General features: G+C 38.2%; 1 protein-coding gene across 2 annotated transcripts in view; it reads right to left on the bottom strand.

The window, feature by feature from the left end:
* Nucleotides 1–4,928: 4,928 nt before the first annotated feature.
* Nucleotides 4,929–27,989, bottom strand: part of FZD6 (frizzled class receptor 6) — a 67,439-nt gene continuing 44,378 nt past the window's right edge. For both annotated transcript variants that reach the window (XM_014272720.3, XM_074554031.1), the window contains 5 exons: nucleotides 15,424–15,620; nucleotides 11,570–12,587; nucleotides 9,082–9,230; nucleotides 7,427–7,855; nucleotides 4,929–6,956 (listed from right to left, as the gene is read on the bottom strand). In XM_014272720.3, the coding sequence (XP_014128195.2) occupies nucleotides 6,800–6,956; nucleotides 7,427–7,855; nucleotides 9,082–9,230; nucleotides 11,570–12,587; nucleotides 15,424–15,605 (1,935 nt within the window). In that variant the 5' untranslated portion in view covers nucleotides 15,606–15,620 and the 3' untranslated portion in view covers nucleotides 4,929–6,799. The remainder of the gene's footprint in view (nucleotides 6,957–7,426; nucleotides 7,856–9,081; nucleotides 9,231–11,569; nucleotides 12,588–15,423; nucleotides 15,621–27,989) is intronic.

Genomic DNA, 27,989 nt, shown 5'->3' on the forward strand with positions numbered 1-27,989 from the left:
AGGATGGTAAAATTATTTCAGTCCAGTTAAAAATTAAATTCACTGGGTGTCCAGTGAATCATCACGTGCAAGGGGAGAGCTGAGTCTCAGGAGGAACATTTGCTCATTAGAGCGGCTGGGAATCAGCCAGTGCTAGAAAAATCACTTGGCTACCTCATGAAACCTCAATGAATAGAAAGGCTTACACAGAACTGAAAAGCTAACTTTCCTTAAATCCTGTGCTAATAAGTGGTTATTAGGATGTGAAATACAGTGCTCCATTCAGACAAGAAGGCTTCTTCAAATGAAGGGCACAATCTGCATTTTTCTACACCATTCATCAGATGAACTGCCAGAAGTTTGTTCTTCCAGTTTTGGAAGGTAGTAGCTCGAATTAGTGATAATCCTGAAATTAAAGGAATAGACTTTAACTTTGAAGGTTTTATTTTATTTGTGTCCAGTAAAACCTTTGAAAAGAAGTTGCTCAGGATAAGCAAGCTATGAGCAGGGCTGAGGCAGGGCTCTGCAGCCCTTCAAGGTGGCTTACAGAAACCAGAGGTCTACAGCCACCATAACAGGCACACAAAAAATGCACAGAAGTACATGAAAGATTTGGTCAAAGAAACAAACCAAAATTGGCCCATTTGCACAAAACTCAGAAGAGAGACAGATGAGCAGAGCCAGACAACAATGACAGAGGGGAGCACACGTGTTCACTGCAGCTCTGCTTCTTGGATGTAGTGGTGGATCTTGAAGCCTGTGGCATTCCTGTCACCTGGCTCCCCGTGCCCATAGTGACCTCAGTGTAAAAGTGTCATGGCTTGAGGCAGGCAGGGCTGTGGAGCTTCCGGGCACCAGCTCCAGCATGTGCTCACTCATGACCCACTGTCACTGAAAGGGCAATGCATGGACAGGGGCTGCTGGGTCAGGCACAGTGAGGTTCACCACAAGTGGCTGAGTGGGGTCATCCTTCAGCCCTGAGGATACTGAAATAGGTAAACTCTTGTATTTAAGTTGTTTTATGTGCTAATATAGGAATCATATTTGACTTGCATCAACAAGAGACTGATAGAGTGGCCAGGAAAGGATCAAGCACCTGAATCCCTGGCTCATGTGGAGATGAAATTGTGTTTGGCCAGAATAGCAAAAGACCTGCCTGGTTCCTGTGAAGAAAAATGTGGTTTTGAGCCCTTCTTTAAGGTATATTTTTACAGCAGGTGCACATCTAACTATGCTTTTGTGAGGCATAACTTAGTGCTTGTTTCCTTCTATCCTTGTAACTTTGCTGTAATTACAGCACCTCTTGGTTGATTACAGATCTTATTTATGAGTCCATCATTTTCCCATTGTCAAGTAGAGTAGCTTTCAGGATGTGTGCCATAAAAATGCTGTTGAAGTAATATTAATTTAAAAGGCAAATTCCTCCTTATTTTTTGTTTTGTGTGTGTTTGTGTGTGTGTGTGTGTGTATGCATGTGTGCTTTCTTGGCTTTTCCTGCAGGTTTGGTGACTGTCCGTTTCTCTCCCTAGAGATCCTCATCACAGCTATCAGCATCTTTAAGTTTTCCTCAGGATAATCTTGCCTACTAAAATTTTGAGAAAAAAATCAGGAAAAGTTTTAGGAAAAATAAATTAATTTGCATGGTGAGCCTTGACTTCAGCCAGCCCAACACATTTGCATCTCATCCACCCACTGGCACATCACACCTGTCAGTGCCACATCTCCACATTTCACAGATTCATGTGTCTAGATTATTTATCCCTGCAGTGCATCCACTTTACTTGGAATTCTGGATCACAGCCATGCCTGTAGGAATCTGGCGGAGGAGAGCAAGTCCCAGACAGGACTGTGTCCAACAGCAACACTAGTGACTCAAACCCAGTGCTCAACTGCTTCAGCTTCATCAAAGCCTCCATCTTCAAGACTTACCTGCATTCCTGGATAGTAGGTATGATGCTGCTGGATTTGGGTCTGGAGGGAATGCTTCCCAGAGAGCTTAAGCCTTCAACTGATAAATAATTGACTATTAATTTCTTGTGATCCAGTTTCATGTGGTAAGGTAGAACATCAGGAAGATAACTGGGACACACATTCTCTTCTTAGTCCTTCATACACAACCAACATGGAACATCCTTTTTCCTGTTAATCCTTTGATGGCCATGTCTAATCATCCCCCCCTCACCTCTCTGACAAACCTACTCAGTGGCAACAAAACATCTTCTTGCTGTTTCTCTTCACCTTGTATGGCAAAATGAGTCCTAAAATACCTTTCCCCTTAAAATACCTGATGTTGTCTCATGACTATCCTGCTGTACATGAGAGTGCTCTCTGGGAGGGAAGTCAGCATCCCTCCACATCACCTCCACCCAGTACTGAGTGCCTGTTTAGCATTGCCCTTCCACAAAAAGTGCTTTCTTCCAAACAGCAGGAACTATTCTCCTCTCCAGCTCATGTCTGTGCTAAGAAACCACTCTGACCCATTTAATGAAGGTAATTTGTTTAAATAGCTCATTGGCCATTACTTTATTTCAACTAAAAAAACTTGAAAGAAAGCAAACTTTTATTTCATATTTTGTTTCAGTGATCAAAGTTTGAAATGCAGGGAATAAACATTAACAAAGAGCTCAGATATAAATGTCCTGGCTTGTTTTTAATTATAATTTAAATTATAATTTTTAAATAATTTTAAGATTTTACTTTTAATCTCAAGTGCTTTTTAATAGGAACTAAAAGCCAGTTAATAAACAGAAGTGGATTTCACAGACATAAATCAGAAATACATTCTGAGCTCCACTTCTAGGTATACAAAGCAGAAAGCCCATTAATGCATTGTATAAGTTGCTTTAATTAAACTCCAGTCCATTAAAAAAATACAAGTATGATAAGTGTAAAGGCATGAAAGAATAAGTGCAAAAAAAAAAAAAAAAAGAAACTTGCAGGAAATAACATCTATACTCATGAGACTCTGAAATACCTTTGGTGCCAGCCATCTCAATTACTGCAAATACCACTGGTTAATACTGGCAGTGAGCTTTACCAGTGAACGCAGGCAGAGAGCAGCCAGATGCCTTCAAAGACTGATCCACAAAGTGGCCAGTGTGAAGGGAAGGATGCAGAATCTGTCCTTTGGTGTGCAGCCTTCTGAAACAGCACGTTGAGACTGGGTGGTCAAACTCCACAGCAGAACAGGATTTTCATTCTCTTCAGCTACTGCATTTTTCAGAATGCTAAACTTATTCTTATTAAAGAAGTTCAACTTTTCATATTACATTTTTTTCTGTTTTGCTTTGGAATTGCAACTGGATTTGATTGTTTAAACTAAATATATTCTGTATCCTGTAAGGAAAAAGGAGCTACGGTTCTCTATAAATCAGCTGAAGAGTTGTCAAAGAAAATTGTGTGATATTTCAGCTTGTTAGCGCTCCATCGCTGAATTGTTGGGGTTTTTACTCTTAAAAAAACCAGGAAGTTTTAAATACTGCAGGGTTTTGTGGGTTTTTTTTCTTCTCTAGTAATAACACATTTTAAATGTTACAAACATTATTTTGTTTATCTTTTAAAACTTAGACTTATTTTTTCAACTATATGCATAGATTTACGCTCTAGGTAAAGTCTACCCTGGTTTTCACCAAACATATTTAGAAAAATAGAGCAGTAAGATACAGTATAAACAACATGTACCATAAAAGTACCATATTGGTAATTTCAGGTGCTGTTTATTTCACAAATCAAGTATTATTAGATATGCTAAATTTATCTTGTCCTTTGAAAGATTTTCTATGCAACCTGAAAATCAGTGCAATGCATAATTTGAACTGATTTATGACATCTTAATTCAGAGAAAGACTCTTTGGCACACATAATTCCTGGTTTGGAGAAGCTGTCAGTATCCTGCAGTCTAGCTTCTTGCAAACAGTGGCAGCAAACAAGAGTAAAATGGCTGTATCAGTGCAAATAGCTGGATTTACAGTACATCTTCCAGAAGACTGCAAGCCTCCATTAAACAACCTCAGCTGATGGAGATCAGCTCCCTTCTTCCCAGGGAGAAGTCATTCTCACAGGTTCAGAAACGCCCTTTGAACATGAATGGTTTAACTTCATTCAGATAACAAGAGGAAAGCAAATAAATACCTTTTGTTAGAGAAGCTGCTTATGAGATTCTGCACTGCCCCTCACCATAAGGCAGTCAGGCTCCCAGGCCCTCACTCATCTCCGTGCCCTTTTTCTCTCAGTTTCCTTCTCCTCATCACTGCTGTGAGCATTCAAACAGAACTTTAACTTCCCATTCATTGCTCGGGTACTTGGTGGTTAAAGCACCCAGAGAAGTCACAGCCTCTTTGCCTGCAAGGATCATCTGGGAATTCAGAGTCTGTTTTTTCTGGTGCAGCTGCCCTGGAACACACAAAGTGCTACAGTCTCAATCTACCACTGATGAGTTTCACTGCCAATGTTTTGATTATTGCTTCGTATCTCACACTTCTTTGATAATTTACCTATTTTTAAGCCCACAGTATTGTTATAAGTTCAAAATTACTTTATTTTTTGTAGAGCAGTTACCACAAAAGGAAATTTTTTTCAGAGCTTCCTAAAAAGGGGGAATAGCACTAAAAATTAAATATCAGTATTTTAAGAAGGTGGCAGCATGGGCAGTCTGGAAATACACATTCTACATAATCTAAAGGGGGTCTTTAGAGGTCATGAAAGAAAAGATGCTGTAAGCATTAGGATGAAAGAACTAGTTCAAGTTCCTCACTGTGTTCATGTGCACAATTCCCAGCATTGTTCTGTCTCAGTTTCTCACACAGGAGAAATAAAAACATTGCAATACTTACTAACTCACACACCCCTACTAAAAAATACTTGTGTTTTACATGCAAAAATACTACAGTAGTGGGTAGACCAACAAACATGCCACATGTAGTTACTGAGAAATATCCACTCAGAAGCTCTTACTATACAACAGCATATTTTATTACTAACAAATACAGTAAAAAGTACTGAACATGTGTATAAAGTTACCTGGTTACAAACAGAAGTGAAAAATGAAGGGTATTTAGTGCACCTTTTCACGGGAGGTTTTTCATATCTTACTGTCCACTCAGTAGCAAGAATTCTGTCTACTTTTAATGGGAAAATTCTAAAAGAAACAGCATATCCCATTGATGGCAATAAATTACAAATGCTAAAATGCAGATACTGTAATATAAAGGTAAAGAAATTTCATTTTTAATGCACGATGCATAAAACAAATAACTTTGGCTTATCAGAACCGTAGTTCCTGTTGTTCCAGCACTTACATGTCCTTTGTACCACGCAATTTTCATTGTTCAATGCATCACCATGAATGCTGTCCCAGCTCACAGTAAATTCTCTGCCTAATACCATAACATTGAGACATATTCTTGTTAGTGGTCAAATGCAAGATGCTGGGCAGTTTTACAAAATGCACTGACATTTAGGTTTAGAAAACAGCAAAATCTATCTCGAAATTATCTCAAGTAACAAATCCCATTGGGTCTTAAAAAAACATTGACTCAAAGTCAGACAATGCAATTATTATCCACATCAGCAGTACTTGCTCCTGAGAACCACCTAGCATAGGAAAGGCTATATGTATTAAGGCCTTTTTGATTTAGAGAAAATATATTGCTGTAGCATAATAGAAAATTAGGCTTTGTAGAAAATTAGGCTTTGGAGGAAAAGTACTAAGGCTGTCTTCTCTGTAAATAGATTGTTAAAGAAGCCTGCATATTCATAACTCACCAGTTATTTGCAGCAGTTATCTGCAAGATATTTCTTTATAGCATTTTTAAAAAAATGAAGTTACTCACATAGAAACAGCATGAGATGAGCTGTCACTGCAGCTCAGGACAAAAGCCCCAGGCCTGCAGGTCAGGCTGTGCCCACTGAGCCCAGGAGTCTGAGGTGTCCCTTTGTCACCATGCCCAGGATCACCAGGCCAGGAGAGGCTCCAAGAGGCATTTTTCTGAGACAGTGCTGCACCTTCTGCAGCATCCCTGCAGCAGGGCCTGCCTCACCCCAGACATCAGTGCATGGTATGGGTAAAGGTCCAGCCTGCTTTTCCCAGAACTGTGTCACGTTGGCTGATCACCAGGGGACTGCTGGCTTCAGCAACACCCTAAGGGGAGCACGGGAACTTTCCCAAGTTTGTACAATACATACAAAACAGCAGTTCTAAAGATTGACCTTATGCAGTCACTTATTTACAAAATTAATTTTTATGTACAAAATAAACTGCTATAATTTCAGATTCCCTTTCATATTCAGTGTACAAGCTACCATAGACCAGTGCTATAATTGATACAGCATGATGTATAATTTAGAGTGTTTAGAAATTTGTGCATCACTTACTTAAGTGATACTGTTGTATAAGAGACAGTAAAAAAAAGAAAAAAATTAACAAATTTTGAAAAATATTGAAGAGGCTGATGGAATTTTATACCTTGAGAAGTAACAGTGCTTTTGAAGCATTATTTTAATGCAATTCATCACAAAGTGTTCTTTATATAAGGAATAGTATTTGTCTCTCATCTTTTCCTTACATTATTGCCATGTCCTACAGAACTTCAATTTCCATTAGTCCTGGACAGGATTAAATACAGTACATTATTGCTAGCTGTCCCCACAACAAAACATAGATTTTTAAGTGCAAAGCAGGATATATGTGTTTTTTAATAAGGCACAGAATATCCATTATTTCCAGTGTAACAAAGAACTCATGTCAGTTTTATACAATGCAAATGTTCATATAAATTTTCAGTCTTATGCAATACAAATGTTGATATATATTTTCAATCTTTCAAGGATTGGAACTGTTTCCTGAATCCAACTCTCTTCTGGTGTCTGAAGCTGAGTAGACGAGTAGTGATATGGAAGGTGACTGTGGGACATCAGGTATTTGGGAACAGCTCCTTTGCAGTGAAGGAGATTCACTAAAATCATTTTTAGGAGTTATTCTGTAAGTAAAGAAAAATAAAAGTAAATTTTAAGCACGGTTTAATTTCCATTACACTACTCAAAAAAATTGAGTAGTGAAATCATAATATATATTCAGCTGTATGAATGCAGTACAGTTCTGTACACTTTTCCAACCCTACAGTCATCATTGTTCTTTTTCAGACTCATCACCTCTCAAAGTGATTGCAGTGCAGACACAGGTTTCTTGAGAGTCACTGTTCAGCAAGGCAAGAATATCCTACAAGCTGAAGCTCCAGCACACAATGCTTAAAAAGAAGAACCCTACAAAAATACAAAACAGCCCAGAGGCTAAACACACATGGCCACAGTCTGCAAGTTCTCTTGACAGCTACTGAAGGTCAGGTGCATCCTGAGAGTACTCTGATTCTTCAGAGAGAAGAAACAGAACACTTACAGAAACAGTGGTAATATGCAGAAACAAAGAAAACACTGAGTTCAGGAGCCTTACCTTCCTTCACCTACTCTCTTAACACTCTCAACCAAAGTACCCATGTGGCAGGTGCTGTCTGCTTTGTTTCTCCTTTCCAGCTGATCCACGGTCAGTTTAGCACTGGGGAACATCTGATCTCCGCTGGTTTCACCTTCCTCCACTCTTCTGGCAGATGCTCCATCTGCCTCCATCTCCTTCTCAGATGTCTCTGGAGAGCTTTTAATTTCTGCCACAGTTTCTTGGCTCAAGTAATCATGATTAGTGATTGCTACTGCAGAAGTTCCATGATTTGTTGTGCCACCTGTACTGGTCCCCATTGACTTTGAAATGACTTTCAGTCTGTGTGAAGTTGACTTGTAGTGCTTCTTTTTATGTTTAACTTTGGAATTGTGCCTCAAGAAAAATTCACATGATTCTTGCAGCACCCTTCGACTCTCGCTGATTGGACTGGAAGAGAGCACAAACACATCACTGAACAAAGAGGATAATGTTAGCTATAATATAATAAAGAGTAGCACACAAAACCTTGAAAGAATAGCAACCAGGGATGCAATCTGAGCTGGGTGTTAATGAACAAAGGGAAACAAATTTTATGTGAAAAGAGGAGGAAAAATCATAATGGCTCCAAAGTAACTGTCTGTGGAACAAATAAATAAAGCACATTTCTATATTTCTTACTTCTGCAAATAGGTCCAATGACTACAGTGAATTAATGATCTACTAGAGAGAAAAGAAGAATTAGCTCATAAGCAGTTGCATTACCAACTTTATATAGAGCCAACCTCCTCCAAATGAAAAAATATTAGCATTGTAAAAATAACTTCATTATTTTTAAATCCTTGTAGCTATAAGCAATTAACATCTGAAACACAAGCAAAAATTATACAGGAAATGGAAAAAGAGGGGAGAGGGAAAGGAAGCTATAGATTCACCATTGAGGAATGGAGATGTAAAATAAAAAGAGCTTAGAGACTACTGCCTTGGGAAAACCAAAGAAACAAAATTATCTAAAGCCACACTATCATTTATAAGTAACAGATAATCTGAAAAGAAATAATTAAGACATAAAAAAGAATTGAAAAAAGCAACAACTATAAGAAATGGAGACAAAATTTATAAGCTATTTAAATCCACAGATATAAATTTACTTAAATTAGGTAATGAAACTGAATTCTTCTGTTTAATTAAAAAAAAAGGAACACTAGATTAATGCAATAAAAGTGGTAGTAAGGAGGGTTCAATGAATATTAATTTCAAAAGAAGACAAGCCTGGCAGAGGAGAACAGAGAATATTATTACTGCATGACAGTAAACGTAGTACTAAGTACTGTGTCAAATGAAGTGGTCACAACACATGAAAAGAACTAAACTGATGGCTGAAATTAGCTTTCCTCCTTTGACTGTGAACCAAATCTGTATTAGCCAACACACTTTCTGCCCTACAAAAGAGAAATCAGCAGAGGAAAATATTTTCTGTCTTCTTGAGACTGTTGTTAAAGGGTCACTGTGTATTTAAAACTTCCCCAGATTCCAGTGGAATTCTGCTGATTCCCAAAGCAGCATTTATAGTCTGAGGACAACATTTTGATTATCTGAGCTATATATAGAAATACATGTCTGAAAGGCAAATTTAAGTATACGCTTTAAAAAACAGAGAAAAAAAAACCTCTTACTCTCTTTTGCGGTTTCTGTTGAAGAAATTGGCCCATTCGGAGCAGGTCTTTTTACTTCCCACCCAGAACACTGGAGATATGCCAACAATTAATGTCAGCAAATATTTCATCAGAAACAAAAATATTTCTGGTCTTGCTAGTGCCTTTGCCTAGAAGATAAAAAAAATTAATAAATGCAAAGAAGAAAATATACTCATTGATTTATTTTTTTAAATGAAGAAAACAAATACATTTCTTAAACGAGAGACTTTCTCCTTATGACTGTTGCTCTTTGTTGAGACTTGTACTGTGGACAAACATCAGACATGTACAGACAGGTCAGATGTGTTCAGCTGAATATACACACAGAAGAGATCTGCCAGAAGGAATTATTTTTCTTTTAAATTTAAAGGAAAGGTAATTTGGGAGTAATAGTATTAGTAAAAATATTCTCCAGAGGCAAGCGTGAAAGATTTATCCCTTCAACTTAAAAGAAACAATAAGTGGATCACAGAATGGTTTGGGTTGGAAGGGACCTCTAAGATCATCAACTTCCACCCCAGCTGCCACAGGCAGGAACACTCCCACTGGACCAGGCTGATCAAAGCCCCATTCCAGCCTGGCCTTGAACACTTCAGGGATGAGGCATCCACAACTTCTCTGGCAAACCTGTTTCAGTGCCTCTCCACCTTCAAAGTAAAGGATTTCTTCCTAATATCTTCCTAATCTAAACTTACTCTCTTTTCAGTTCAAAGCTGTTCCCCCATGTCCTGTCACTACATGCCCTTGCAAAAAGTCTCTCTTCCTCTTTCTTGTAGGCTCCCTTCAGGTACTGGAAGGATTAGTTGGGAGTTAATCTGATTAGACAGCATCTTCAAGGAGCTGCAGGGAACTACACAGTAGCTGTTTATTGCAAAATTAATCCACCTATTTGCAGAGCTGTATCATCGGAGCTGAGACATTTAACCCAGTGAGAGATCATTATCTTCAGTTGTCATGATGCAAGTTTAATTTATGCCATTTGTCTTATCTGCTAGACCCATCTAGCAGGTGGGTCTATGAAAGCGACTATTTTTGTTAGCCAGGTAACATAAGCTACTTCAGTTTTTATTTAGTTTTCATCTGGCAAATGTAATAAAAGTCTACAAGCCAGCTCAGATAAGCCAAGGCCAAGCACACCATTTTGAGCTATTCCACAATTAGCACACACTATCATAGGGACAGATCCCACAAAGTAGATCTTTGTGTAATATTCAATGTTGATATTTCTTCCTTCCAATGGGTTAATTAAAGGCTAAAAATACATACTCTGTGTTATTTTGCCAAGCTGTTATATTAAACACCACAAAACAAATTTATTGATTATTTTTAAAGCATAAAAGTCTTGTTTTCAAACTTGTATATTCTGAAGCATTTAAGTTTATATAGAGCTCAGAATAAAACCCACTGAAGTCAAAATACATTTGTTAAGAAACAGCATTGGAAGCCAAAATAACCAAGTTGTCTGTGAGCTGTGCTACTCTCAGCCTACACTGACTTCAATCCAGAGGATACTAAATGGTGTTTAAGAATGAAAAAGGTCAATCCTGATCATTCCATTATGCCTGTATTTCTATTCCTCATTTTTAATGATAGTTTATTCCAGCAAAAAAACATAGTTGGGAAGTGTAATGCAATGAAAGATGACACAATACACTTGCATTTTTAGTGATGCTGTCTTCTTATATATTTGTTCTTAAATGGAAAGAAATAATATTTGTCAGTATACAAAACTACCTGCAACTGCAGCAGATTTAATCTACTGAACATGGGCAGATTTCATTTAAAAGTCTTTCCAAAGAAGTTGGATTTTAAGAGGCAAATATTAAACACAACCACTTCCACAATTTTAGTTGAAGTTTTTTTCTTTATCTGCTTTTTTGTTGTTGTTGTTGTTTTTTAATAAAGAATTCTTTACATTTCTGAAAATCAGCCTGCAAACTACAGCTATTGTGGAAAAAACATATGGGAAATTTGTTCTATAATTTCACATGGTTTACACTTCTATACTTTAAAGAAAAAAAAAAGTGATTCTAAATCTGTGGTTATAAACAGCATTTAAAATCCAGCTTAGTCTAAATTTTTAAGAATCCTTATTTCAGCTTCAACTAAAATTGATGAAAATTCAACTTATGTACTTTGATACTGAGCATGGCTATGAAGTACTAAGCAAATGCTTTCAGAAACAAATATTGTGAAGAACAACCCTCCTCCATCAGAATTTCTAACATGAAGTTCAAAGATCATAAAAAGCTATATATTCTGTTAGAGCTGCAAGTTGAATTTAATTGCTGAATGCTACCAATTAGATTAAAATTTTCAAAGCAAAAATAATATTTCATTGTTTTTTGACTTAAAAAGGAACTAATCACTCCATGTTTTTTAACTGATTACTCACTGCATGGCAGATACGCATAAGTTTTTGCTAATTAACTTTACAGTATTATTTATAAAGGAAAACATTACTTGCCTGGTAAGGGCAAGGAATATGGTACTGGTCACAGTGGTCAAACACCCAAGTGGTTTCCCAGATTTTCCGATTCACCAGTTCATAAACGTAACATCCAAGAAGGGCTACAAGAGGCACCAAGTACAGCCCACTGAAAACCCCAATGCGGATCATGAACTTCTTGAGCTTCTCCTGGTTCCTGCCATCGTGCTGAATGACCTGCCGCACGTGGTTCAGAGAGATGATGCCGGCTAGGAGGAGAGAGAGACCGAAAAACACACAGAGGCACAGCGGCAAAAGCACGAAGTACAGCGAGGCGTCCAGGTCGTAGAGACCCACAAAACAAACTCCACTGATATTGTCCCCTTCCACTTTGTTCATTGCAAGGAGCATAATGGTTAGAAAACCAGGTATTCCCCAGGCAACTGCATGGAACCACATGGCCTTCTGTGCAATAGCTTCACAGCTCCATTTTCTTCCCGCTGCAAGGAACCAAGTGATGGTCAGAATCACCCACCATATAGTTCCTGCCATGGTGAAAAAGTACAAAACCATGAAAAGGACAGTACAGGCTTTGTTTTGGGAGCCAAGAACAACCGTTTCACCAATTTCTAACTTCTCATCTGCCTCATTACAGGCAGTTCTGTTCCCAAGTAAAAATCCAATAAAGTACATTAGAGAGACTATGCTGTAACAGACAGAATAATAGATGATTGGTCTCTCTGGGTATCTAAACCTTTTGACATCAATCAGAAAAGTTAGGAACGTGAACAGTGTAGCACAAAGACAAAAGATTGAAACTATTCCAATAAAACTTTTTGCCACATCCAATTCATAATTCTTGAAGTACATATTGGGACATGGGGGTGCACACTGATCAATTCCTAGAAACTTGTAGCCTTGTCCATTGGTAGTGTGTAGGTGTCGGGGACACCAGAATCCATAATCCCTTCGGATCTGGCTTGGGGTCTTCTGAGTTCCATGTACATTTGTGGTTACAGCAGCAGTGGCAGGAGCAGCCTCATCACAATTGATTAACCTGAATAAGTGAAGAGAAGAGGAAATATCTCAATAGCCCTCATTCTCAACTAGAATTGATGCCTTAGGTTTTAGCTTTTATATTTTTCAGACTCTGTACTGCTTTAGTGTGTAGTTCTGAGCTTCATATTATGAGATGGTAAGCCCTCTTCACAGAGCAGCTAGACAAAAACAATTCCTTTCCTGGCTTGGAACCAAAGATAACTACCCAAATTTCAGGACAAGAGCATAAACAACGTGGACTGAAGAGAGAAAAACAAGAAGGATGAGACTTCATAACCTAAAGCTAAAATTGGACAATTAACTCCAATATGCTAATGGACCAGAACTCATAAAAGTGAGAAACTTCGTGACCAGTTGTCCATTTTGTGACCATTTTGGGTTCATCTTGGGTGTAGCCCTGGCTGGGCTCTTGTGCTACCCAAGGTATATCCATTGAGGCCTTGTAATAAATACCTGCTTTATTCTTTAACTCTGTCTGGTCTCTGTTCTACGTCAGCCTTGATAAGGCATCAGAATCACTTCTTATAAATATGAGAAAAATCTGATCCTAAGCACTATTAAATTTTATAGATGATGCAAATGTGAAATTATGTGAAAAAAAAATAAGATGACATTATAAAATCCAAACTTCAACTATCTCAATTTCAGAAGATTTCAATTGCATTTAACTATTGCTCTCTAGCTGTTGGTTTATAATCTATGAAACACTACTCAAATTGCAATCATTCTACACTTTAAAATTATTATTATGTAAAATTTTACATATGTAGATGAAATATTTACAGTATATATTTAAAAAAAAATTTGATAACTTTGTGACAGCAAAAAATCTTGTGAAAGTACAAGCTTCCAATTAAGGAAGAAGACAGACATCATACTTGATGACTAGTACATGATTATTAGAATTTTTTGTGTTGTACTGCTATTTCATTACCAACAATAAACAACCTACCTGAAAAAAAAAAAACTTAAGTAGAAAATGCAAGCACTGTCAAAATTATTAGTATTGTCACAATTTTCTAGCACTGTGCTGTTAATTTAAAAACTGCTCCAAGGTTTAACTGGACACAGGACGTGATCTTTTTATAATACTACCATATTAGTAGTGCTGGATGTATCTTCAAATAAGATTATATAGCTCAAGCAGGTAAGCATTTACTCAAAATGGGGTTGATGGTCACATGCATTCCAAGTTTAAGTGTACGTTCAAAGGAACAAGTTTTGCATTCTAGCTTTTAAAGTGAAATTCTGTTACACTGACATTCTTTGTCAAACACTATTACAAGAGCCTCTCAATTCAGTATCCAAGCTCAGCTCCAGCTAAAAACTCCTTTAGTTCTGTGTTTTACTGCCTATCATGCTGTCCAACTAAATCCAGACTCATTGTTAAGAAAACTGATTCTATGGCAGATTCTCTCATTAACCACAGGCTGGAGCAGTGCATGTGGAAAAAGAGTGAACTTGATTCACTCATTGTCCTAATCAGCTCCATGTTCATCTGTAAGAACACAGAAGTGTGGACTCCAGTATTCCAGTTACATGTTCACACCAGCTCCTCTTCCATGGGCTGCAGAAGCAGGATCTCTGCTGCTCTAACAACATCCTGGACTTCTCAGAACATGGACTTTCCAGTATTGGCTACCAGGGAGGTATCACTTCACATATGAACAGGAAAGGCTCATTTTCAGTAAATGATAACAGTATTAAAATAATTTGAAGTTGCACTGAATCCTGCAAAAAACATCATTTGATTTAAAATGTCATTTTAAAGATACACTGAATAACTGGATTCACTTGTAATTGTCATACTTTTTCAAAACAATCCTTGAAGATATCTGCTGGCTGAGGGGAACTATTGTCACATAGAACCCCACAAAAGATGGGAGAAGTTAATGCCTTCTTGTCTTAAAGCTCCACAACTTCTATTTTTCTGCAGAACTATGGGAAATGGCATTAATGTCACTTGTCACATTGACTGCAGTACTGATTTCTACCAGAAGTCATCCTCAGGACAACTGTCCCAGCTCTCCCTCAGCCCCACCACAGATTAGCAACTGCTAAAAATTGAGTTTCCAGTCTCTGCTCCTTTCCTGCACCTCTTGACTGGATGTGTGTTAACAAACAAAAAAATCTGGCCTTAATAATTTATAAATATCCACAGTTGGAGGTCATAATCTCAAAAAGACTGCATTGGAGTGTTTCCAGTGGTTTCCATTTAAAATATATAGACATCTTTTCCCCACATGAAGTATTAAATGTTCTCTATCATGTGAACACCTTTGAGGAAAAGGTGTCACTTCAAAAAAGGGAGTTTTGGCAGGCAGTACAGGTAAAGCAACACAAGACTAGGCTGGCATATTTAAACAGTTAGGAGCAACAGAAGGTTTCTACCATGCAATGTTCTGGGTCTGTTGAAATACAGAATATTCTACATTCCACTATCCTATGAGCAGTTACTTCTAAAACCCCTAATAAAGTAAGCATGATCATCCCTAGTTTAGAGATCAGAAACCAAAGCAAAATCTCTGCTGTAACATTTAATATTTTAAACTTTCAGAAATATACAGTGAAAAAGCTACCTCTTGCCAGGATGCGATTATTGAAAACCGCCGTAGAGCTTTGTTGCAAAAACTGTCACAGGCAGAAAATGCAGGTGATAATTTGAATAACAAAAAAGTTTTAATAAAGAAATGGACCCGTGCACAAGCACTGCAGGGTCAGCATACTAAGGAAATTACTGTGAGGTGATATTTAACAGTCTGCCTCAGATTTTCAACTCAGTTTGTGTGAAACATGAAAATACCACTCCCACCACCTGTCAATATGAAAAATACCTGGTACATTCCAGCTCTTCAGGCCATGCAATTCCAAAAGTGTCCATCAACTGCTTACAGTCAGAATACACTTTCTCACAGAGGCTTCGACAGGGGTGAATCACGTGAATCTGATCTAGGCAGGCTGGGACAAAGGCTCTGCACAGAAATGTGTGGACGTCTGGTGAACAGTGAAGATTCATAAGAATAAGGAAAGGCTACAGGGAAGAAAAAGGCTTTGGTTAGCAATTTTTAAAAGATAATTCAAAGCATCAAAACTAACTTTCATCACTAGGGCTTACATTTAATCCTATGTAGGTTTTGAAAAAATACTAGAAAATAGTGTTTGTTCAGCAGTACTGAAAAAGCAAAACCCATTGCCTTGAGTGGCAAGAGGCTCTGTTGGCACTTCCAGCCCAGTCTTTGTCCCAGGATCTTGGAGAAGAATCTTTGGATTTGGCTATCCAAACTTCATTTTTCCTATGTGACAACTTTAGAAATTTGAAAGGTATTATGAATGCCCAAGATATTTAAAAATAAAGTAAAACATTGAGTTTCTTTGTACACCAGTCAGCTTCTAAACAAATGCCCTGAGGTTTTCCAAGGTGTGTCTGTTCCTGTAGTTCCTGTTAGATTACATTTTCAGTCCTAAGTGGTGTGATATACTCATCTCTCACGCTAATTAAATTTAGGGCTTTTTTTTTTTTTTTGTTAATGAGGTCTAAACATTATTTCTCATTTTTAAATGTCTCATTTAAAATCTCTCTCAACATGACTGAGAATTTCTTGGCCTGGATTATCAAGTACCAGGCAGTGAGTAACTGATGACTGTTCTTACTAAAGAATTCATAGAACCAAGTTTAACTTTTTCTGCTCAATGCATTCAATTGCTTATTCACAGTCAGACAGGCTTTCAAGTAAAAAAAACCCAGTCTTTCCACTTTACATTTTCTCAGCTTTATTGTTAGGGCAAATTATTTTGCCCAAAATACTACTGTATGTGCAAATGTTATGTGTGATGTTAAACAGGGACCGTGCATGCAATTTTCAAAGTAGGCCAAGCTTTTAGTAAGATTTTTGTTTAGTAAGAATTTTACTTAATTATTTGCCATCAATATTTATGTCTTTCAAACATTCAACCAATGGCTATAAAAGGAAAGATTAGATTGAGTCCAGAACAGTATCCTTACTTTTTTCTAGCTTTTAAGCATTGCATATCTATCTATCTATCTATCTATCTACCTATCTACCTACCTATCTCTCCTTACTCAAGAAGCAAGTCTTTGTACTGAACATGCAGTTTAAAAGAAAAGACATTGCTAAATAAAATTCCCTTACAAAATGGAATACCTACAAGTCCTTAAAGGACCTTGGTAATAAATACAGGAATGTATGGGGAGGAAGGAAGAAGATAAGGCAGAACAAGAATAACACGCAAGTTCTTCATGACAAACCAAAAACTGCTGGCAGTACCCTTCAGAGCACTCCAGCTGTGTGCTGCATCTGCACAAGCCATTACAAGAGGCACACATTAGTTTGACCCCCTCTCTGAATGTCTCCTCTTGAGCTGCCTTTGCTGGAACCCAAGATTTGAGTATTTCATGACAAGGACAGAAGTGCAGTTCTGGTATACTGTGTTCCAGTTCCATAAATTGGATTATTTCCTAAAGTCTGAATCGCCTCAGATGAAAAAAGTACTCAGGAGTTTACCTTAAATGAATTAAATTCCCTTTGCATAATTATGATGCTTCTTTTCTTCTCAATTCTTAATTTGTATTTGCTCTGTTCTTCCTGGAACTTAGGATAAATAACACAGCCTGGGTATTCATATTCAATTGTTACAGAAATTGAGTTTATTTTTGACATTGTCTTGCAGAATTTGTCTTGATTGTTCTGAATTCTTCCTTTTTGTTACTCACAGTTCATCTCATTCAATAAGAAGTAAAATTCATTTTCTAGATTTCTAAATTTTGGACTACCAGCCAAAAACTTTTTCATCAATCTTATCCAGAAAAGTAAAGATTTTTTAAAATCTCAGTATTTATATCAATGAAACTGAGTTTACCTACAGTGATATTTCACCAACTATTTTTATAAGCAACTTGACAGTTTCTAAATAGCATTTTCCAATACAGATAATAGGCTTACATATTTTAAGCCTGCTCCTTTGATACAGAAAATGAGCATGAAGAAAACATCCAGAGAAGAAAGTCAGGACATAAAACCAACCTCTACCACTCTAACAGAGTTTCTGTCATATGAAGCTACCTAAAAGCTAAAATAGCACAAAAATCACAACATGCATAATGATATTGTATATTAGAGGCAGATAACGAATGACAAGCAAGAATAAAATGTTTGCATTTGCATAAAGAGTTTTACTAAAACATGTGGTCATTGTCTAAACACTCATTTAAACAGTATATTTTACTTAAATAAAAAACCACTCTAACAGATAAATTTAAAAATTTTTAGGAAGAATGCCATGTTTAGCCTATAATGTAATCAGAGCAGTATTCCAAGGACTTGGCAGCCAAGAGTAACTGTCCTTACAATATTTCTTTTATTTCTTTCAGCTTGCTAAAAACATTTACCTTCTGACACTTGAAAGTATGAGCACAAGAGCAAGAAGTTTGATGTTCTGAAAACACAAGCTGACCTCCTGAGTCAGACCATTCAGCTGGACACCTCATTTTCCCCTGGCTGGTAGCAAGGGGGCTGTAATAAGACAAGCTGACATCTCTTCCAGTTTCCTACTAGCAAGGGTTTAGGAAACATGCTGCATATTGCAACATAACTACTGTGTTGAGAAGAGTGACAAACCTTTCTTCCTAAAATGCATCTTCTCCCTTTTTCAATCATTTATGTTTGAACCCTTTGTTAAATACTACAGCAATAAGTTGTCCTGCATAATTTAAACAGACATTGGTAAGAAAATACCGCATTTTATCTGTTTATTGTAACTCCCAGTTTTGCAGCCTAATGTGTGTTTTGACAAACAGGTGACAGATTGCACTATACTTTTTCCTTTCCATTTTGTCTTCCTGCTATAATTTTTATAATACATTTATATATTAGTATAGTAAAGCTTTAAATTTTGATTTCTGCTCCTTTTCATAGTATACTTTGTCTTCTATTTGCCTTGACTAAATTTGAAGACTGACATCACATTTCCAGTGACAACAAAGACTTTCTGAGTGACAGTAACTGGTAAAATACTATGCCCACCCAACTAGTACAGATAGTGGGTGTTACTCTTCCCCCATATTTCTCGGCGGGTTATTTTCCCCCAAACTTATTATTCTGCATTTCCCCACCCTAAATCACACCTATCATTTTATTGTCCAGTTGCTTCTAGAACATGATCTCTCTGCAATTCTTTCATCCCATTTTGTTTTCTCAGCAAATTTCAGTACCTATCCCTCTTCTAGATCCATTTATGAATTAGTTTGTTATCAGAAGTTTCAGTAAAAGTAACAAAGTGGAACCATTCTAGAGATTTATCTGGTATAGCATGAAACTATCAGCTCAGGACTTAATACCTCTTATTGGGAAAAAAACATTTATCTATTTATTTATACCTACTTTTCTTCTTGTTCTTTAAGCAGGCATTAGAAAAAAAAGTCTACAATGGGTTACCAGCACAGTTTCTTAAAATAATATAGGCTGTGACCATATTTTTGGAAACTGAAGTACATATAATCTGAATTATCCCTTAACAGAAGCATGGAGTCCCTCAAAAAACTAATAGATTTTACAGTCAATGAGTTTTTCAACTAAAAAGAACCCTCTATAAAACGTAAAACTTTGCCTCAAGCACACACAAATGGGATTTGTAAATACAGATATATTTCCAGCAACTGCTTACTTTTATCATTTAAGAACATCAGAAGTGTTAGTGAATTGTGCCTGGAACTCTGCTAAAATGAAGTATCTTTAAGTGTGGGCTTCACTTCCAGCTAGCCAAAATGGAAAAGTCTGCTCATAGAAAATAGTATGTCTGCATTTCCTGATGGACCATAAAAGCAAATCTTACCAAAACCAAAGTATTTGCTCCTCCAGCTTCACAGTCTGGAAGCACAAAGTAAAGCCAAGATCAAAAGCTCACTGACAGTAAAATTCAGCTCCTTCAAGGACACTTTATCTGAACCGTGGCTGTCCCAACCACAAACCACATTTTACCCACGTGGTCAGCTGGGTAAATTGCATGCATGCTCATGCTGGCGTCCTAAACATGAAAGTCTGGGATTAAACTCACAATCTTATACCATAATCTTCCTCTCTTCAGGAAGTTCAGGGTCTGCATGTGGCACAAACAAACAAAATTCGCTCTTCCAGGAAACCAAGGCACTTGGCATTTTAAGCATTAGCAACCACTGCCCTGTCATATGAAGAAGAGATGAAAATCTGCACACTGGGTGATGAGAATGCTAAAAATACAGTGAAACTACACTCTTGAAAAAACAGAAAGGGAGCCTCACACAGACAGTGTATGTTCTAAAATATAAATTCCCATCTTCTTGACAATGGGAAACAAAACTCAGTAAATGTAAGACAAACTAGAATACAGTAACAATTTTTTAAAAACAACAACAACAAAACCCAAACCAACAATCTAATAGCAGCTGTAAAGTCAAAGATGATGTAGCCTGTAACAGCAAGAGGGGCATGCCTCAAGCACTATCAGTGAAGAACCAAGGACTGTGGGATGCAAACTTTCCACTAACATGAACACCTTAGAAGTCCTAGGGGCCTTACAAGGTGTGTCTATGCTATATTATCTACAGCAGCAAAGACAAGCTACCTCAGAAATCCAGTTATGGTGTGGTTCTGCAAACAGTAACACCACAGAGACAAGTAAAGACAAATGGCTCAAAACACAGAAAAAATGTCTAAGTGCAAACATGTCCTGAAATGTGCTTTGCCAACAAGTAAATTGCAACCTAGAACTATATATGGATCCTGTGCTCACCATGCTTCTCTGTTTTGTGCTTAGCAGGCTTACAACTGCAAGACACAAGAGAAACAAGTTCATTATTCCATGCAAACATTTCAAATGCTCTGTTGTACCTCACCTCAGTCTGATCCTAGAAAGAAGCATTACCAGAGATGATCAGTCTCTGGGGTTCTGATGTATGATAACTACCAGCATATACCAAAACAACTAAGTGGAAATACTCTCCTGTACTCTGCTGATTAGTGTCACAGAGACACTTTCATAATATAGAAAACTGTGGACTGAAATATCGAGGTCTTTGTTACAATCATCCATGGCAAACCTTCAATGTAAAAGACAGCAAATACCTTGAATTGCTGAGACACACAGAGGACTTGAGCCTTTGTTCAGCCGCTGGAGTCAGATACCTAAGACAGTAAAAACCTGCTTTCCCAACCACTGGGCTCTACCCACCATGTGAAAGCATTTAGCTTCATTAATCTAGTTAACATCGAGGTTCACTGAGTTAAACAATGACAGACACTAACTGTCGTGGTGTTAAGCCATGTCACCTCTTTGATACATATGTTTTGATTAAAGGAACAACACCACAACCTTGCTGCTTACAGAACTCCGTATTTCAGTCACCAAAGCAAAGGCAGGCTTAAATCTGTATTTCTACAATTGTACTCCACTGTGTACCTCAGATTCTTACCTATACTAAATATATAGTTCTATATATTCCTACCTATACTAAATAATACCTATACATTGCTACTCATGTAACTATGTATCTGCTTTACAGGGAATAACACCCACCTAAATAATGAATAATTAGAGTCATAGAACATCTCAGATTGGAAGGGGCCCAGAAGGATCACCAACTCCCTTGCTTCTTGCAGGGCACTTTCATGATTAATAATTAAAAATTAATTGTTAAAAATTTACAATACCATACAGAATTCAGTCACTACAGACTCGAAGTATAGTCTCAAACTCTAAACCAAATATATTTATAAACAAGTAACTTTTCAGATGTGATAGGAAATACAGCCACTGTCAATCACAGTGCATATAAACTATCTCCTCAGAAGAGGAGACAGTAATTACTCTTTCTACTCCCAGAGCTACACTAACAATCTTCACAGTATCTTTAGCCACTTTTACAATGATAATCTGTTTCCATTAAAAACAGTGGAGCAAATATGGCACGGCTGATTTAATCCCACACTATTGTTACAATGGAGTTATTCTCAGATGGATGCAAACAAGATTAGCATCACACCCAGAGGGATTAATGCCTTCATGCAATTCCTAGACAGGCTGGCAAGGGTGGCAATTTGCTGATGGCCATAGTGAATCAGCTGCCAAGAACCTCCGACTTCTGGTTCATGCACAATTAACTAAGTCATGATAAATAAATGTCCCAACACATGAAACTAAATGAAGGATGAAATGTACAAGTCCAATAGATTCAAAGCAAGGTTGAGAAAAGACTAGGTTTTTCCCATTCGAAGTTACATTGAGGAATTTAGATCAAAGGCAAGTTAAATACACTTAATTTGGTATGTAAGGATTTTGCAGGAAGCTGAGGCACTTTAAGTGTCAGTGCCTTGTTGCTACATGCCTGCTAAAAGCTGCTTCTTAACAGAACTGCAAAACAGGAACCTGGGAATGCACAGAAACATTAGTGCAATGTCAACCACCCTTTAAACCAGCAAGGAACATGGTATGAGCTCATTTGAGAGCCCATATACACCATGTCTCTACCTGAGCTCTGAGTAATAATCAACTACTGCTGCCAGCAGCAAGTATCAGCTGTAATCTCTATTTTCTCAATTCAGTTAAAACTGCATGGGTAAACCAACAAAAGTTTTTCAGGACTAAAAGTCACCACTTATATTTTAGCTATAAATGCACATAAGATGTATATTATAAATCTGAATACTTTTAAGTTTAATATGCATTATTAGTGCATCTTGATTTGACAGAGGTAAAAAGAAAACCATCAAACATACATGAATTTGACTTTAATAAGCTGCTTTAAAAAAACAGCATTACTTTCTGCAGCTTCCATAATAAACTAAAAGTACACGAAGTTGTGTTTAATCTAAAAGCTTTTCAAACATTTTTTAAAATGTAATCAACTTAACATTTACATAGATAAGAATGAAGTATTTTGTCAGAGTACAAAGTAGGTTGCCCCGTTAGTTTAAAAGACAATAGTTTGTGTTTCCTTCTCCAGGAAATCTGAAGTTCAAAGAGCTGGTAGAGGCTAGGGGTGGTGCAGAGAAAGAAATGGGCAGTAAACAAGCAGTGGGACAAACGATGCCGTTCTGCAGAAAGATGTTTGCAAAGATATAAGCTTAATTTTGTCCTTCAACCACACAGCAAAGGCAAGACATGCACTTAGACTGTCAAATTATATATATATATATATATACACACACATGTGTCTGCATATACATCCTGGTCTGAACTTTTATATTAGCTATTCAAAAGTTAAGGGAATATGAATCAAAAATCCTACCAGGGCAAGGATAAAGCACGTGGGGGAATGTTTTCAAAGGCTGATAGGACAGCAAGGCACTCATGCACTTTCAAAAAGAGGTAAGACAAACTCCATAAAACTACTCCAATACCACACCTTGGTACTAAGGTTGCCATTGACACTATAATGGGCACAGACACAGAAGGATAAAGCAGGCTATTCTGCTTTTTCACTTTTATACACTCTGAATAGTTTTGTACTAACTATACAGAGCTGCAAGATATTCTGAGTTGGAAGGGACTCACTAGGACCAACTCAGAGAATGGCCCACACAGGGATATAGCAACAGAATTTCTTTCTGCAGTAAAACAACTTAATTCCATACTTTCTCTTTAAGTATTTTCACATGCAAAATAAAAATACATATATACCTATATTTTTTAAGCATAGCAAATATATAATTCCTGTCTATATTATAAACAATATAGACAGGAATTTTACATCTCACTATCTGAAACAAACTTAAATGCAAGCATTTCAAATACTTTTCAAAATAGCTTATGACCAAAATCCACTGCATTTTTTGTTCTAACCTAAATTATAGCTTGACCTAAATTATAGATATTCCAGCCTCTGCAATTTACAGTCTTTAACAAACATGAGAGCTTTTTCCCAAGTGTTACAGAACTGAACTATTTTTACAAAGATTTTCAGTTATACATTGTATCTGATTTAGGTTTTGCGTAAACTGGACAGCATAAAAGAAAACTGTAAGTTAACTGAAGGAAGGTATACTGCAGGCCCTCAGACATCTGAAGTCTAGACAAAGCTTCATTACATCTGGACTGCAGTAGCATAAGAATCTCAAATCTTAAATTCTCCTTGTATTTGCTATGTGTTACAGGAGTACATGGATTTATTGCTAAACTTTTGTTCAGCGTTCAATGTAAAGGACTACCTGTAATAATGTTGATAGACAGTCTTATCATTAAAAAATCCCCCCATTTCTAAGAAATTCTGGCAGAAGTTATTACTGCTCTGGTTCCAAAAGTCATCCAGATTTATGCTTCCCCTTCTCTCTGTGAGTGTGGAGACACACTTCAGCACAACAGCACCACCCAAGTTACCAGAGTAGTAAACCTGCACCATTTCTTTCTTGCCTACTGCATTTTTAAGTTTTAAACGAAAACTTTAGTAGTCTTTAAAAAAACAACTTTGTTATGATGTAGAAGATATCAGTCAAGTCATTTGCACATGCTGAACCAACATCAGTTGGTCAAATGCACAAGTCATTTGACCAAGCTGAAGCCCATGCCTCAGCATCTGCAATCATTACCTCTGTCTGCTGCTTTCACTGCTTCCAGTTGGTCACACTTTGAGACACTCCCAGTTTTGAATGCCTTCATTAGACACTGTTTCCTTATTGTTAGCCCAAAGTGCTCATCTTGGTGACATTTCCCTCATTATCCTCACTGTTTCTCCTGTTCTAAAAGCTTAATGCCACCTTTTCTTTCTCCCTGTCACGTTATGATTTGTGGGCCACGTTAACCATGACATTTAATGTTCTGTTTGCAGCTCTGTGTATAATCCCCAGCCAGATCCCCCACCCAACTGGATTCTTAGAATGGTGCACCTTGTACCTTCCTTGCAAGAGCATCAGCTCAGGTGAAACAGTATGCAGCAGGGATGTGGCATCCCAGCAAACAGGTATTGCTACGTCACCATGAGGCTGGATGGGTACAGTCCCTCTCCAGAAAACCAATGCTTTTAATTTTGTATGCAGGAAAACTGTGTGGAGAGTTTGGCCACTAAGTACTTTGTGGCAGTAGCTACTGAGTCTAAAGAAATCTGGTTATGCAGGCCCTCTGGGCAATACAGCATGAGCCAAACTTGGAAGGATGTGGTTACTCTTTGAAATAACTTGATCTAACAGAAGTTTAAGTACAGGAAAGGTGGATTTTATTTTTCTTCCCAGGAAGCTCTTGTCTAGAGGAGAGGCATCTTCAGGAAGAGGACATCCTTATGTCCTACAAAGACTGATCATCCAGGCCTCTCTCCCCCATATACTGTAGCTACTCACACAGCTCTTACTCACCCCTGCCCACCTCTCCCAATAGCTATGCAGAAATCCAGCAAGTCTCCACTCGTCTACACTACACAGCTCAGAAGAAGAGGGCAGACATATGCATCTTTTACTCTGGCAGGCAAATTACCAACGTGCAACAGCAATCACAGATGCACACAAATACACAGAGAGGAGCCAAAAAGGCAACCATGTGACAAAGGAACTATGTTTGCCCCTAAGGGCTGGTGAATCAACAGCTGAGAGAGAGAAAAAGGCAGCAAATTTTGTGGTGCAGTTACCCCCACCCCCTCCCTGTGGAATACAGTAAAGAACTAAAGAGATGACACAATAGTACTTTTAGAAATTTTCTGCTTTAATCACTGAACTGTCAAACTAGAAAAGAAACCATGGACATGTGACCACATTCCCCATCCAATGTGTTTTTTTTCTGGATCATTTGCTTTTTATGGTCTTTATCAATGAAGGCATAGGTAACACCTTGTAGCCAAGCTGTCACCCTGAACATCCATCCTGCAAATGGAAAACTAAGCCTGCATTCCACCTCCACCAGCACACAACAAGGGCCTGAGCTCCATCCAGCCTCCTGACCTGTGGGATCTCAGCACCTCAGGACTGAGGTGCCGAGCCACCGAGACCACCCTTGGGGGGCTCGGGAGTCCTGGAATGTTGCCAGAAGTGTCTGGTGGCTGGACTTTGATCTTACACGGGAGATGACACCTGTATGAGGACAGGAGGACTTCACCGGGGTGAATGGTGAAGGGATTAGTTAATTAGAGGGTGAGACACAGGGTTTAGGATTTATGTACAGGAGGGTTTAGAGAAGTAAGATGGAGGAATTGGGGCATGTCCTGTCCTTCTTCTTCTTCTTCTTCTCCTCAATCTTCTATGATGATGGTGGCACTTTGGGATTGGTCATTACTAAAAGTGCACCGGACAATAAAAATAAAAAGGATTGGGGAAAAATGATAAATATTGTACACGTAACCATGGGTATAAAGATACGTGACTGTCCGGAGGGCTACACAGTGTGCTCATGGCTGACTGCTGAGCAGACCTCTGTCGGGCCGAAAGAAAATCTTTTAGATAAACAATTAATAAACATAAAGACCGAAAGAAGAACTGAAGCCTCTTCTCGTCCTTTGATACGCGGGCTGCCCCAAGGCCACTCCGGGCCTTTCCAGGCACTTCAAACAGCCGAAAACCGGACACTGACCCATGCAGCACTGTGGGCAAAGAGCATCTCACACCCAAACACTACAAAGCTCACTTCAGAATGACATCAGGATCCTCTGCCATTCTTAGGCTAGATTTGTAGATGACAAGCATGAGGAGCCTTGCAAAGATGTCCCACAATGTACCTTGCTTCACCAAATCCTTCAAGACTGCCCATCTGCTGTTTCCAGAGCTGCTGTGGGCCAATGCACTGGGTGTGAGTTGTGACCCAGTTGTGGATCCCACACAGTTTGACAGCTCACAGACAGCAGAGGGCAGACAGTGTGGACCACCAGCACACAACAATATACAATTTTGTCCTACTAGCCTACTATTAAAGAAAGATATGTGAAGAAGACCTTCAAAATCATGGTCAGCACATCACCCTCAGCACACCTATCCTACCTAATCTAATGCTAGGTTTTACTAATGACCACGTGAAGTTCACAAGGTTCCACTGGGCAGCAGCCACTTCCACAAAAACACAAAGACAATTTGGAAATTGCATCTGTGTCTCAAAGCTGACTCTCCCCAATGCCAAGGATGATGTGTTCTCAGCAGACAGCTCAGCTCCCAGGCCCTAACTGTCCTCCATCAGTGAAGGCAAAGCAGTTACAAACTCAATAGCTCTGTTCCTGCTTTCATTCTCTATATAAAAAGTTTCAGGGAAGCTGTTCTGTTCATGCACAGGTCCTCTAGGAGTAGGCTACAGCCACAGGACTAAGTCCATCACTGCCTTCATTTACCCAGTAATTGCAGATTTGAGTGTGATGAAGAGAGGATTGGAAACAAGGCTGCACAGCAGGACTAAGAAACCACCTACAGCTGCACTTGAACATTAACATCAACTGCACTTTAACATTAACCTTCTGCACTGCAGAAGGGACAGATATCTGCAGGAGACAAACAGCAAGATACCATGGTATTTCTCAGAAGCTGACAAAGATCTGCAAGACAGCCTTCCATAGGCCAGCTTCAGACCCCGTGCACAGTGAAACTGGCCAAAACCTAATCCAGAGTAGAACTGCTCTGTCTCAGGCAGCAGTCAGGTAAGAAGTGTGCTGACTTCACCTACTGATCCACTCCTGTAACACCAAATTACTTGCCAGAGGAGGCATAACCTCTGAAGATGGATAAAGAGGAGGCTCTTGGAATCACACTGTCAACACCACCTCCAAGAACACCAGCCACCATCTCTTTGCCAAGCAAGCAGTATTTGGACCCCCATGCATTCTAAACATCCTTGCAGAACAAAGAGCAAGGCAGTACTATTCACATTTTCAAATGGGCAAGTCCTGCTGCTCAGAGAAAGCAGCAGCAGATTTTGCAGATGACTGATATGCTCAGAGCCAGGATAATGAGATTACACAGATTTGCCTGCTTTCAGTCAATCTGCACAAGCCAATCACACTTGAAGAGCCTCAGTACTACTGAGGTAACAAACACTTTTTTAGTGGCTGTAATTTACTGTACCATTGGAACCAGCAAAAATGGTTTATGAATGTTGCTATAAGCACCACTCTAAGAACTAAACATGATGTATGTTTCTTTGGAATACCTGAGAGCAAGAGAGTACAACAAATGAATACACATCCCAAATTTTTATGTTCTTTTACAAAATTACACAGATAATTCACATGTTTTCAAACCTTTAGTCAATGCTTTTCTGCAACTTCCAAGGAGATGCTCAAATCAATTACTCATGTCCACTATTCCATATTTCTTGAGACATAACCAACAGAGAAGTCAGTTGCACTGCCTTGTATTTCCTTTGATCCATATGAAGTATGTATAAAAAATACTTTGGCATCTGCCAACTTCCATTTAACAAGCATCAATTCAGCTGCTTCATCACCACAATA

This window comes from Zonotrichia albicollis, chromosome 1 (assembly GCF_047830755.1).
Source record: "Zonotrichia albicollis isolate bZonAlb1 chromosome 1, bZonAlb1.hap1, whole genome shotgun sequence".
Classification (NCBI taxonomy): Eukaryota; Metazoa; Chordata; class Aves; order Passeriformes; family Passerellidae; genus Zonotrichia; species Zonotrichia albicollis.